Source organism: Halichoerus grypus, chromosome 1 (genome assembly GCF_964656455.1).
Source record: "Halichoerus grypus chromosome 1, mHalGry1.hap1.1, whole genome shotgun sequence".
Classification (NCBI taxonomy): Eukaryota; Metazoa; Chordata; class Mammalia; order Carnivora; family Phocidae; genus Halichoerus; species Halichoerus grypus.
Genome location: NC_135712.1, coordinates 3,360,814 through 3,374,585, shown reverse-complemented (window position 1 = coordinate 3,374,585; position 13,772 = coordinate 3,360,814). Strand labels below are relative to the sequence as shown.

Below are 13,772 nucleotides of genomic sequence, written 5' to 3'. Positions count from 1 at the left end.
TTGAGTTTTGACAGCTCTTTCCATGCCCTGTATTCAAGTCTCTGTCGGATGCAGTTTGCAGATATCTCCTCCCAGACTGTAGCTTGTCCTTTCATCCTCTGGCTGGTCTTCCTCGGAGAAAGAGCTTTACTTCTGATGAAATTCAGTTCATCCATTTTCCCTTTTATGGATTGTGTTGTGATGTCGAGTCTAAGAGCTCTGCCTGGCCCAAGAACCTGGATATTTTCTCCTATTTTTTTTTTCTAAAAGCTTTATAGTTTTGTATTTTATATCCATGGTCCATTTTGGATTAATTTTTATATAAACCATGAAGTTAAGGTCAAGTTTCATTTTTCTGCCTGTGAATGTTCCCTTGCTTCAGCACCATTTGCTGAAAAGTCTGTCTTTCCTGCATTGAATTGCCTTTACACACTGGTCAAAATCAGTTGGGCATATTTGTATGGGTATAATTCTGGCTCTCTGTTCGGTTCCATTGATAATCTGTGTCTACCCCTCCACTAACATCCCACAGTCCTGATTATTATAGCTGTCTGTGGGCTTAACCTTGTTTTATTGTGCTTTGCTGATATTGCATTTTTTACAAATTGAAGGTTTATGGTAAACCCACATCAAGCAAGTCTGTCGGCACTATTTTTCTAGCAGCCTTTGCTCGCTGTCTCTGCGTCACATTTTGGTAATTCTTGGAATAGTTCAAACTTTTTCATTTTTATTATATTTGAATTGCTACAATTTCATGATAAATTTTAACAGATGAGAAGTTTCTTCTTATGGATGAGCAAAGAAAGTGGTTCCTTTTTTTTTCTTAAGATTTTATTTAGTTATTTATTTGAGAGAGTGAGCAAGCATGAGCCAGGGGAGGAGTGGCAGAGGGAAAGGGAGAAGCAGACTCCCCGCTGAGCAGGGAGCCCCATGTGGGGCTCGATCCCAGGACCCTGAGATCATGACCTGAGCTGAAGGCAGACACTTAACTGACTGAGCCACCCAGGCGCCCCAAGAAAGTGGTTTCTTGAGATGACATCTATTCTTGGTAAAGATGCTGTGAAGATTGTTGAAATGACAACAAAGGGTTTAGAATATACATGAACTGAGTTGATAAAGCAGAGGCAGGGTTTGAGAGGATTGACTCCAGTTCTGAAAGAAGTTCTGCTGTGGGCAAAATGGTGCCAAACTGCACTGTGTGCTATAGAGAAATGCTTCATGAGAGGAAGAGCCCATGGATGCAGCGAAGTTCACTGTGGTCTTTTTTTTTTTTTAAGATTTTATTTCTTTATTTGGACAGAGAGAGAGAGATAGTGAGAGAGGGAACACAAGCAGGGGGAGTGGGAGAGGAAGAAGCAGGCTTCCCGCTGAGCAGGGAGCCCGATGCGGGGCTCGATCCCAGGACCCTGGGATCATGACCTGAGCCGAAGGCAGACGCTTAACGACTGAGCCACCCAGGTGCCCCAACTGTGGTCTTATTTTAAAAAATTGCCACAACCACCCCAGCCTTCAGCATCCTGATCAGTCAGCATCCACCCATACGGAGGCAGGACCCTCCACCAGCAAAAGGATTGGGACTCACTGAAAGCTCAGATGACAGAGTTTTTTGGCAATTAAGTATTTTTTAATTAGAGTAGGTACATTTTTTAGACATCATGCTATTGAACACTTAATACACTGCAGTGTAGTATAAACATAACTTTCATATACACTGGGAAACCAAAAAATTCATTTTGACTCATTTTTTTGAGGAGGTCTGAACCCGTACCCACAACATCTCCAAGGTCTGCCTGTAATAGGTCTTAAAATCAGACTGATTCAACCCACTTTATCTTCTTTTTTAAAATTGCTTTAGCTATTCTAGTTCCTTTGCATTTCCATATAAAAGTTAGAATAATTGTGTCTATTTCTACAAAAATCTTGCTGGAGTTTTGATAGGAATTATGTTAAACCATATATCAATTTGGGGAGAATTGACATCTTTACTATGTGAAGTCTTCCAAACCATGAGTATGGTATGTCTCTTCATTTATTTAGATTTTTATTTATTTCTTTCATCGGTGTTTTGTAGTTTTCAGCATACAACTTATGTGTATGTTCTGTTATATTTACACCTAAGTTTTTGGTTTTGTTTTTTTTTTTTTAGTGTTTATACGGTGGTATTGTGATTTTAATTTCAGTGTCTACAGGGTCATTGCTAATATATGTAAATACAATCAATTTTGTATATATATCTTGTATCCTGTGACCTTGATGAACTCCTTTTTTAGTTCTAGGAGGGTTTTTTGTAAATGCCTTAGAATTTTGTATATACAATCATGTAATCAGCAAACAGAGACAGTTTTATTTCTTCCTTTCTGATCTGCTTTCCTTTTCTTGCCTGGTTGCACCAGCTAGAACTTCTAGCACAGTGTTTAATGAGCAGAGTGAGAGCGGACATCCCTGTCTTGTCACAGTTTAAGCAAGAAGCTTTCAGTCTTTCACCATGAAGTGTAATGTGAGCTGTAGTTTTCTGGTAGGTGTTCTTTATCCACTTGAAGAAGTTCTCCTCTATTCCTGTTTCTCTGAGAGTTTATGAAATGAACAGATGTTAAATTTTTTTCAAATGTTTTTATAAATTGATATGATCATGTGGGTTTTTTTTCTTTAGCTATTAATACAGTAGATTACATTCATTGATTTTCAAATATCGAACCAGCCTTGCATCCCTGGAATTAACCCCATTTGATCTTGGTGTATAATCATTTTTTATATTTTGCTGAATTCAAATCACTAATTTGTGTTAAGGATTTTTACATCTGTATTCATGAAGAATAATGGTCTGTCCCTTTCTTTTTTTGTTGTCTTTGTCTGGATTTGGTATCAAGTTAATACTGGCTTCATAAAATGAATTGGAAAGTGTTCCCTCCTCTTCTGTTTTCTGGAAGAAATTGTTTAGAAATGTGTTAATTCTTCTTTAAATGTTTAACAGAATTCTCCAGTGAAACCATGGGCACCAGGAAATTTTGGGGGGGGGGCTTTAAAATGAGAAATTCAATTTCCCTAATAGTTTAAGGCTGTTCAAATTACCTATTTTATGTTGGGTGAGTCTGGTAGTTCATGATTTTCTAGGAATTGCTCCATTTTCCTCTAAGATTTCAAATTTCTGTGTGTAGAGTTGTATGTAGTGTTTCCTTATTATCCTTCAGGGTTTGTAGTCATATCCCCCCTTCATTCCTAATATTGCAAATCTGTGTCTTCTCTGTGTGGTATTTTTGCCAATCTCGCCAGAGATTTGTCAGTTTGTTAATATTTTTAAATAACCAGCTCTTGGCTTCACTGATTTTCTGCATTGCTTTACTGTTTTCTTTTTCATTGATTTCTGTTCTTTATTACTTCCTTCCTTTCTTCTGCTCTTGCTGTGGGTTTATTTTGCTCTTCATTTTCTAGGCTCTTAGATTATTGAGTTGAGTTTCTCCTCTCTTCTAATGTAAGCATTTAGTGCTATAAATGTCCCTTTCAGCACTGCATTAGCTATATCTCACAGAGTTTGGGTGTATTCTATTTTCATTTTCATTCAGTTCAGCATCCATTTTTATTTCTTTTGAGATTTCCTCTCTGACCCATGGATTACTTAGGGGCGTATTGTTTAATTTCCAAGATTCTCCTATGATCTTTCTGTTACTGATTTCCAGTTGGATTCTCTTATGGTCAGAGACCATATTCTACATGGTTTCAGTTCTTTTAAATTTGTTGAGGTTTTCTTTGTGGACCAGGATATGTCTTGGTCTGTCTTGGTCTATGCTTTCTAGGCATCTGAGAAGAATATGTGTTCTGTTGGGCGCCTGGGTGGCTCAGTTGGTTAAGCAACTGCCTTCGGCTCAGGTCATGATCCTGGAATCCCTGGATCGAGTCCCGCATCGGGCTCCCTGCTCGGCAGGGAGTCTGCTTCTCCCTCTGACCCTCCCCCCTCTCATGTGCTTGCTCTCTCTCATTCTCTCTCAAATAAATAAATAAAATCTTTAAAAAAAAAAAAAAAGAATATGTGTTCTGCTATCGTTAGGTGGAGTGGTCTCTTGCTTGTTTGATGGGCTTCTCAATTTATGTCAAGTCTTCAAGATCATTAGCTCCCGAAGGTTATGCAATACATTATTTCTCCCAAGGATTTCAGAATAAGTGATCTGAAGTCCTGCTGAGTTCACCAAGAAAGCCTGTGAAACTTTCTCACTGGTGGCTCTTGTCCGGGGAGTCACTTTCTCTTCCCTGGTATAGGGGTAGGCCTCCCTGAAGGATAGGGCCTTGGATCAGCTAGCAGCTCCACATAGGGCTCTATGAAAATTTTACTCTTACGGTTTCGAGAGATACAACAAGGCATCGTTTTTCTTCTTCTCATCCAGTCTTAGAATGCTAAAGCCAGAGAGAACCTTGGGTCATCACCCGTTCATTTGGCAAGTGAAGGGATAAGAGATTTCAAGAGGCTAATTTAGATTGATTGTTTTTTAAATACTTTTCATGAAATTAACATATGTTAGTTATAGAAATGTGTTAGATATAGAGAAACAAAAATAAGAAAAAAGTTTATATATAATCTTACAACCAAAAAATAATTACTATCATTACTTTGGAGTGTATCTTCCCAATGTCTTCAAAAATGAGATCACACTGTATTACTGTTTTACAATCTTTTTTTTTTTTTTTTTTGCTTTAACAATAGACATGAACATTTTCCAGAATGTTATTTCTGATAGCAGAATGTATTTCCACAGACCGGATGTACCATCACTTATTTCATGTCTACCTGATGGGCACTTCGGCTGTTACGGTTTTCACTAGGTTAAATAACACAACGATGAACATATTCTATGTGCGTACATGTGCTTCTTCCTAGGAATGGATCATTAGATCAGAGCATGGGAACATTTTTTTGCTCTTGAGCCCCATCACCAAACTGGATAATTGAGATTTTTTTGTTCGTTTGGGCAAGTTTCGCTTGGTTTTCATTTGTTTGGGTTTTAGCAGAGGGCTAGCCAACAGACAGTACATGACTCAGGAGCAAGTCTTGTGTAGGTTCTCAGGGTTTTAGGGCGTGAACGAATGGCCACCTGGAGCCAGGGCCAGCTCTCTCCCTTCCCAGGAGCAGGGAGCGCTAGAAAGAACAGTGCCGTGAGCATCTGTGCCTTCCTATGAGGCCTCTGGCACGGGGCCCAGCCAGGAAACAGGAAAACTGGCAGGTTATATTCAGCCTGGGACCTGAACCTTGTGAAGCCACCACCCAGCCCGGGGTTACGTGCCAGGCAACAAAGGGACAAACTTGCTTACCCCGGCCTGCTTCCTCTCTCCAGGACCTGCCATGAGATGAGAACACTGTGTTTTACATTTGAAATATGCCTTGAACTCACCTTGTCCTAGTAATTACCCCCATAAAGTGGAGCAGGGCACTAAGTGGGAACTTCCTGTATTTAGAGACGCAGTCCTGCCTTTTTATGGCTGGCGCAGACTACAAGAGGACCAGAGTCCGGTCGCTCTGCCGAGAGACCTCTGAGAGACGGGTTGGTGGGAGCAGGCCAGGAGGGGAAGGAGCCTCTGAAGGTGGACAGGAGTACTCCAGGCCCTGGAGAGGCCTTAGCGTGCCGACGGTGGGCCCGAGGGTCCCTCCAGGTAACCCAGGCAGCTCCCTGCCGCCGCGAGGGCGCCACCTGCCCACGACCCTCCGATTCGGGCCACGACGATCCGCAGACTTTTCCCTTCTCCATCTGTCTTTCTTTCTTGGTCGTAGAGAAAGAAGAATTAATCCAGAGCGTGCTAACCCAGGTGGCAGAGCAGTTCTCAAGGTACAGAATCTTCTAGACACGTAGTCCCTGGGGAGGTGTGCCTCTCTGTGCACGGCAGGGGTGGGCCCTCGCACGGCCGCGTGGGCCGGCGGCTCTGACACGTCACTCACCTGGAGGAGTGGCCTTCCAGACGGAGTCCTTCTATGACTTCTGTAATGAAGCCAGGGCGGATGGGGTCCGGGAAGCACTCCCTTCTACCAAAGACCTCGGCAAGTGAGCACTTTGGGAGTGGGAGCTCGTGTTGCTGAGACTTTTCTCCACTGGCTCTTCTGGGACTCAAGAGTTCAACCTATGAGAATTGACACCATTTTTTAAAATAAGCATTGCCATGGCGATCCTGTGTAGACGTGGGGCTTCTTTCCGTGATGAGTTATCCTACCAGTTCCAAAGGAATGCTTTCCGGGCCTCAGTCACCCGCTGTGGCATCTCACTGTCCCGGGGCCCACGGTGACACATCCTTAAAGGCCGAGTGGTTACAGCGAACGGGCTGGAGCCTGGAGACGGCACACCGGGTCCCCCGCAGGGGTCTGGCCCAGCAGGGCAGGGGGCGGGGCCTGGGCCGTCCCTGCTGGGAGCGGGGGTGGGGGGCCTCCCCGGAGAGCAGGTGTGCGGGAGTTAACACACCTGCCAGCCTTCTGTCATGGAAGACAGGCCCTGGCGATCCTTTGAAGGTGCGTCTCTTTCCTCCCCGCCCCTCAGGGGCTGTGAGCGCCTTAAAAGCAAGCCCTAGCGTCCTGTGCCCCCTGCAGGGGTGAGCCCGCAGAGAGGGGGGTGGAGCCCACCGGGAGGCCTCGCCCGGGGCAGGGGTGCCGCAGAGGTTAGCCACACCCATTTCAACTTCGAGAATTTTAAGAGTGATGACTTTTTTTTCATTCCTAGAGCATTTAAAATCAACGAACTGAAAGCTGAAGTCGCGAATCACTTGGCCGTGCTAGAGAAGCGCGTCGAATGTGAGTGAGGTTTCTGTTTCCTTTTTGCTTGTCTTTTAACCTCTGTCTAAATTAACTGCGTCCCCGGGGCTGAGTGGCGAGGGAGGGAGGGAAGGCTGGAGGTACGTGGGAATGTCTTCTCTTTGTGAAATGCTTAAAAATTACCTTTGATGCTCTTGGAGGCGAGAACAGTGAGCATCTGTTTATACCGTGAAAGTCGCTTGGTGACCAGGGACAGGTCAGGAGCGCACGGTGACTTGGGCCGCCGCCCCTGCTCGGTAGCGGCACGTGGAGGCGCTCCTTCGCGGCAGAAGAGGACAGAATGAAAACTCGAAGCCCCCCAGACCGGCCCCCTTGGGAGAGGACCTTCCGCTGCATCTCTGTGTCTCTTTCTACATAAACGAGGCAAGCCCACACACTCCGCGCCTTCACAACTGTTTCAGGAATATGCCTGCTGAATCGTTAGCTCTTGGTTCCCCGTCACCAGCGAGGCAAGCAGAAAAACTTCCAGCAAGCAAGGAGGGTCGGTTCGGGTCTTGACTTAGGGACCAAACAGCTGAAACTGGGAGGGGGACAGCTTCCATCTCTCACCCTCTGTGTCCTCGTCCATAAAATAAGGAGCAATGCTTGAATTCTCACGCTTCACGATTCCCCATCCAACTCACACATCTTTGTCAATGTCAAGGCAAAGGGCAGCCTATTTATTAAGCTCAGGGATGACGAGACCAAATCCGAACCTGAGGCCGGCAGGGCTGTGGCTTCCCCAGACGGCGTCTGGCTGATTCGTATTCACAGGATGCACTGAATGTCACTTTCCATATCTTGTATGAATTGCTTGGATTTTTTTTCAAGAAGAATATTCAGGATCATGCAAAAACCTATTCACCTTAATAACTTGAAACATGACCTACATAGTCCTACTTCTCAGAGTATGTTGGCATTTAGAAAATCCATTTGATATTCTGTCTTCAAAACCAATATATTTTCCCCACTGATGATGAAGAAGCCACAAAGAGATTAAGTGACCCGCTGAAGCTCGTCCAGCAAATTGGAAAAGTAAATAAGACTGAGGTCCGGGTGGGGCCGCTCGAGCCGTGCAGGACCCCCGGGCACCTGGGAGGGCCGGTCGGGAAGCACCACACATGCCGGTTGTGGCCGCATTCGGCAGAAAAGGGGCTTCTTCCTAAAGGATTCTGGGGAGCTCCCAGGGCGCTGGGAGGTCTCAGAAGCAAGGCTTGCTCGGTTACTATGCAGCAGGAGCAAGATCCCAAATCCCACGCAGAGCTGATGCGTGAGGATGCCGCATCTGAGCCCCAGACGCACACTGTCTCCCCAGCGCCCAGAGCTCTGTGCTCAGACCCCACCATCCCCACGGCCACTGCTGCAGACATCAGGCTGCTTCCTCGTATACTGGCCACAGATCCGAAGTCTGGACGGAGCAGGACCGTGTGCCCACGCCCTGGCTGCAGGGGAGTGCAGTAGCTTCCGTGGCCCTCTCAGTGGAGTACCACAAACGGGGGAGCTTAAAGCAACAGAAACGGACTGTCGCACTGCCGTGGAGGCCAGAAGTCCTAGACCGGGAGGGCGGTCCTTCTGGAAGCTCTGAGGGAGAATCTGCTCCGGCTCCAGGCGGCTCCAGCAATCCTCGGCTTGTGGCCACGTCACCCCAGACCAGCCAGGCTCGACTGCCAGGCTGCTGTACTGGGCCCGGGCCGGACCCGGACTCTCACCTGCACGCTCACATGCACGCACACTGCACACACATGCTCACATGTAAACACGTGCATGAACATGCAGAGACCTATGCACACAGCTGCTTGCACACGTGCACACAGGTAAACACGTGTGAACACGCAGAGACATGTGCACACTGCTTCTTGCACACATACTCACACGTGCTTACACATGCACACATGTAAACACTTACACGAAGATGCACACAGGCGCACATCCTCTCACACATACACACACCCCCACGTGCACACCTCACACGCATGCGTGTGTAAACACACATACACGTACGGACGCACACGTGCCGTGTCTGGTGTACGTGAGCTGTTATTAGCTGCTCTCTGTGCTTGAGTGGAAGGAGGCCCGTGGCAAGGACTGGCCATGTGTAAGCCACGTTAGGCTGGCTTGACTTGTTTTAAGTGGATTTCCTGCCTTTTTTTTTTTTACCTTCTCAAACATAATTCCTCTGAATCAAATATAAATATCTGAATTTCTCTTAATTCACTTTAGAAACTTTTCTTTTTATCGAAGTCGTTTTCCTTCTTCAAGGGTGTCTGAGGTCTTGCTTAGGTTAGAAATTATTTCACGGACACGGGACACCCAGGTCCTCACCTCGCTTCCCGGTTGGAGATGAAACCTCACGGGGCCTCCACTTCCTTCCTTGTTTGTGGGATGTGGCCGCGGCGCCCAGCGTCCCACTCCGGGGCCCAGGCCTGGACCAGACCCCAAACACCCGGAGAGCTGGACTGCGGGACAGAGTTTAATGCCGGGTCACACAAACAATCCGGAAGACTCGAAGCCAAAACCCAAGCTTTTCTCTGTGTCACCCGGGACGTGTGGCTTATGCACATTCTTTGCCGAACCCCCTGGAGGAAGTGTTGAAATACAGCTGTCGACATACGTCTTTAACGAACTTCCGTGAGCTCTGCCGCTGAAGGAGGGTCGCGCCGGCTCTGGCGCCCCTCGGGGAGCCCAGCGAGCCGGTGGAGAAGAGGAGGGGCGGAGCAGCCTGTGTGGCCTGTGGTGTTGCCTCTGCCCACTGGTTTCCCAGAGGTTCTCCTTCAGGGTGACGTGTGACTCGCAGAGCCGCCCCCCCCGCCCTTCATGACTCCCAAAGTCCTAGAGGGGACCCCCAGGCTCGCAGGGGGTGCTCCTCATCAGGGGGGCTCCAGCAGCCCTCAGGGCTCTAGTTTGGGGTTCCGCTCTGTGCCCACCTGTCTAAAGTTTGCAGGTGGACAGATGAGGATACCCTGTAGGGACCTGACATCCAGCCTCACTGGAGAGCTGTCTCCAGGGTCTGTGCAGGACTTCTCAGGGGTAGGGCCCCGCTCCTAGGCCGGGCCCTGTCCCTCCTGTGGGACCGGGGCAACGCGGCGCTGGGACAGGCCAAAGGTAAGCTGTGGAATTTTCCAGAAATGGCCTGGAAGGGGCGGGAGTAGCAGTGGTGGGTGCGTGGTGCTCTGGCTGCCCCCCCGCCCCCTGTGTTCCGCCTTTAATCCTGTGACATGTTTGTTCTCTCCATTGATTAATGCCCAACTTTGCCATCTTGTTACTATCAATTTCCTTGGCAACCAGGCTCTTCATAAGCGTAATCACCATAAATTCTGAATCTCTGGGATTCAAGTTAGTGATATTATTCTGTGTCGCCCAAAAGGCTGAATTTGAACATCACCCCCCAGTAAATGGCCCGGAAATGTGATCTACATGAACCGATATTGAATAATCGAACCTTACACACCCACCAAAAGCCATGAGCCAGGAGGCGGCTGCTAACACCAGGCGTATCCTTAATTTGCTGATGACTGGAAAAAGCAAATGAGAAAACACAAGCAGCATGATCCCAAATTTGTCTTTTTAAAACTCTGGATGGACAGATAGCTGTTTCCAACACACGGGGGTGGGAGAGAAATGCCTGGAAAGATCCACACCACTATACATAATAAATGGGTTGTTCTCTGGGCCAATAGGACTGTAGATAAATTTTACAACATTCTTCTTGGAGATGCTCTGCATTTCCTCCATATGTTTAAAATGTAGTAAATGTGACCGCGGACTTCGGCAGGCCACCCTGTTTGGACTTTATACTGCTTGTCTATTTGCTTTGAGGATCAAAGTCTATACCACATACCAGAACTCTTCTCCAGATCTGCTTACTTTCTGGAAATGTCTGCCCTTCACATGTCAACAAGACTGAGCTCCTTCCCACGGACACTGAATCTGCCATGTGCTGAGGTCAGCGTCCCCACGGCAGACGCAGCTGGAACTGGGGCTCCCCCGCGGGCCAGCCTCCTGCATGTGGCCCAAGGCCTGGACACGGCGCTCTGGGCGGTCCAAACCAGAAGGGGTGGGAGCTGGTGTGCTTTTCTCCGAGGAGGACCTGTGGCTTCCAGCCACTTCCCAATGGCGTCCATGATGCAAGGAAGCGCTAAGAACACCCCGCTCCAGAAGGAGGTTTTGGGCTCTTAGTGAGGGAGTGGACCATCCCCGAGGTCGAATTCTCTGCATTTCCCCACCTGGCTGGTTCCAACCCCTTGCACTGATGGCCCCGGGCTTTGGTCCCGTGTCCTGGGGGGGGCGGGGGGGGCGGGGAGAACCTTCAGCACAACATCCCCCGAGTGGCACAGAAGCTAGTCACTAGAACCACGTTTGAATATCCAAATATCAGATCCTCCAGATTCCCACCACTTTGGGCAGAAAGAAGCAATATTTTCAGTAGCCTTGCCCCCCCGAACCCTGACCCTGGAAACGCTTGGAAAACTGCCCCGGGGAGCTTGGGGTTCGGGCAGGTTGCCTTGCGTTTCCCCTCTGCAGACACTTGTCGTGGGAGGGGGTTGTTTTTCCTGGAGAAATCATTCGCATCGTATTTTTAGGTATTCAGACCGCGCTTGAGGGAAAAGGGGACTAGAGTAGCATCGTGGGTAGTTATCTTTTTGCATGATAATTGAGGTGTGATTGCAGAGTAGCAAAGCAATTCTCTTCTGTTCCCTAAAAGCTGACTTGAACCCGAAAACCTCTGCGAAGCCGCTTGCTCAGTAGCAGTGTTTCTGGGCTGCGGGTGCAGCCGCCAGAGTGAAGGTCTTGCAGCTGAGCGCTCGCTGGGAGGCATGAGCTCCAGTTCGTTCTTGGGGGAACAGGGGTGTCCGGACTTTGCAGGCCCTCCTCTGCAGGCGGCTGCGAGAATGTGAGCGAGCCCGGCTCTGCTCACCCTTGACCGGGCCTGTTTGTGTTCCCTCCACATGAAGTCCACACCTTCTCCCGGTTAACTGCTCCAGTGGGACCTTAAAATGGGAAAGTTTTATAGCAATATGAGCTCATCCTTGCCGGGAAGGCTGCGGTTTTGCTCCCCGAGCTTCTGGTCGTGTTTTCAGGCACTGTGGCCTTATTTTCTCCTCTTCTTTCTAGGATAAGAGATTTCTCTGTCCCCTGTCCCCAGCTGGTGCCTAGAGGCCTGGAGACAGAAAGTGGGGAGTGGGTGCAGGAAGACTCGGGATTGTGGGGAGGGGAGCAGGGGCTCTGCCCTGCAGAAACCGCAAGGAGGGGTGCGGCGGTTCGTGCTGGCCCCGGACGGGACAGGCCCGCCAGGCCGGAGTCCTTGTCCCTGAGCTGCTGGCACCCTCGGCTGCGGGGACCCCGGCAGGGGCCAGAGCCAGCTTTCTCGCGGGACCAGACCCAGTCACCAGCCTTGCGGGGTCCTCTGCATGTCTCCATGGCAACCCCCTTGTTTTTCTTTGTCCCAGTGGAAGGCCTGAAAGTGGTGGAGATCGAGAAATGCAAGAGTGACATCAAGAAGATGCGGGAAGAGCTGGTGGCCAGAAGCAGCAGGTAAGGTCAGGCCCGGGGAGAGCAGCCCTGCACGTGGGCCCGGGGAGGGGGTGGCTCTGGGCTGCTCCCCCCAGCGCACTGCGGCAGAGCCGGACCCAGCTCCGGCCGGGATGAGCGCAGGGTGGAGGCAGCCCGGCTCCGGCTGGGGTGGGCTTGTCAACTGCACAGTCTTAGATGGAGGTGAGGAGGATGGCTTCAGTTAAAGGAGGAATAATCCTCCCGGAGATCAAAGCGTTAGGATTCACTTATCCAGCCTGAGAGAAGTCGGTATCGATTTTTAAAAGAAAGGGCCCAGTAAAAGGAAAAGGCATTTGGCTCACGGAGGAGGGTGTCCTGGTGCCCGGAGGCCGTGCTCCTGTGTGGACGTCCCTACAGCTCAGAATAGCAGGTCACAGGGGAGATGCCACAGGGCCCCTGGCCATTCTCCACACAGAGATCACTTGTCGTGCAGAACAAGGGGTTCTCCCCTGGGGAGCCGAAATTCGTGGAAGAAACACCCCGGGCTTCCTTACACCCCCTCGAAGGCAGATGTTTGTACAGGACCCTCCGCCGAAACTGGTCCCAGCAAGCGTTCGGGGTGACAGCGGAGATGATGAGGGAGGGGGCGCGGGCATGGAGCGTGTAAGTGTGGGGAGCTCGGCGGCATTTAGTGGGGACAAGGAACTGAAGACTAGCCCTGCGCACACCCCCCAGGCTGTCCTTGAAAGCGCACCTGCCAGTTTGAAGATCATTCCCGGGTCTTAAAACGTTGAGGGCGACCAGCTTAGTGAGGGAGGCCGGCCGCATGGAAGGCTCTTTGAAGGTACGAGGGGCAGGGGAAGCTGACGTTCCCATGTGAAGCCGAGGGCTGGCTGGCCTCGGGTGGGCTCGAAGCCACGTTAGTGTGGTCTTACAAGGACCACACCACGTTTCTATCACACCCACTTGGCACCTGATGTGGATTTGGAGATGTCTCATCCCATGTGATTTGGGGAAGTCAGGGTGAAGGAGTTTGTGAAAATTTGCAGAAAATTGCGAGTGAATAATTCATGCTGGACATCCCCTTAGTGAGAGGCTCTTTGGGAGCAGGAGCCAGAGGCCCTCGTGGGACCAGGTGCGGGCCCGGGAGTCGGCTGGGCCCGGCTCAGCAGGCTGCAGGATGCTCAGGCCCTCGGCGGCCGGGGTCACAGAATCGCCCTCTGGCTGCCATGCGCGCCGGCCAGAGGGGGTGTGTCCTGGGCAGCAATGGGACCCCTGAGGTCCCTTCCCACCTCCGTGGGCATCACCTCACTCACAAACATGCCGACCCGCGGGCCCACAGAGCACCTGCGGGAGGCTTTTTAGAAGGCAGCCACTTGCCCCTCCTCTAATGACTAAGGCCTGCCGCCTGCCCAGAGCCGCCGGGGGTGAGTCATGAGCCCCACCCTCGCTGGCCCCGTCCTGCCGCCGCGTCCCCGGGGGCTCCCTCCAGCTCCTGCACCTTCCTCCCATCCTGGGGAAGAGGGGCGTGTGCCGTCCTGGG

At 50.0% G+C, this 13,772-nt stretch overlaps 1 protein-coding gene across 8 annotated transcripts in view; it reads left to right on the top strand.

The window, feature by feature from the left end:
* The window catches only part of PDE9A (phosphodiesterase 9A), a 90,708-nt gene that overhangs the window by 54,915 nt on the left and 22,021 nt on the right, over positions 1-13,772 (top strand). For 6 of the 8 annotated variants that reach the window (XM_078070283.1, XM_078070237.1, XM_036094384.2 and 3 more), the window contains 3 exons: positions 5,735-5,789; positions 6,669-6,739; positions 12,187-12,271. In XM_078070283.1, coding sequence (XP_077926409.1) covers positions 5,735-5,789; positions 6,669-6,739; positions 12,187-12,271 — 211 coding nt within the window. Of the gene's footprint in view, positions 1-5,332; positions 5,617-5,734; positions 5,790-6,668; positions 6,740-9,642; positions 9,842-12,186; positions 12,272-13,772 lie in introns of those variants that run through there. The other 2 variants (XM_036094385.2, XM_078070432.1) reach the window with 2 other exon arrangements.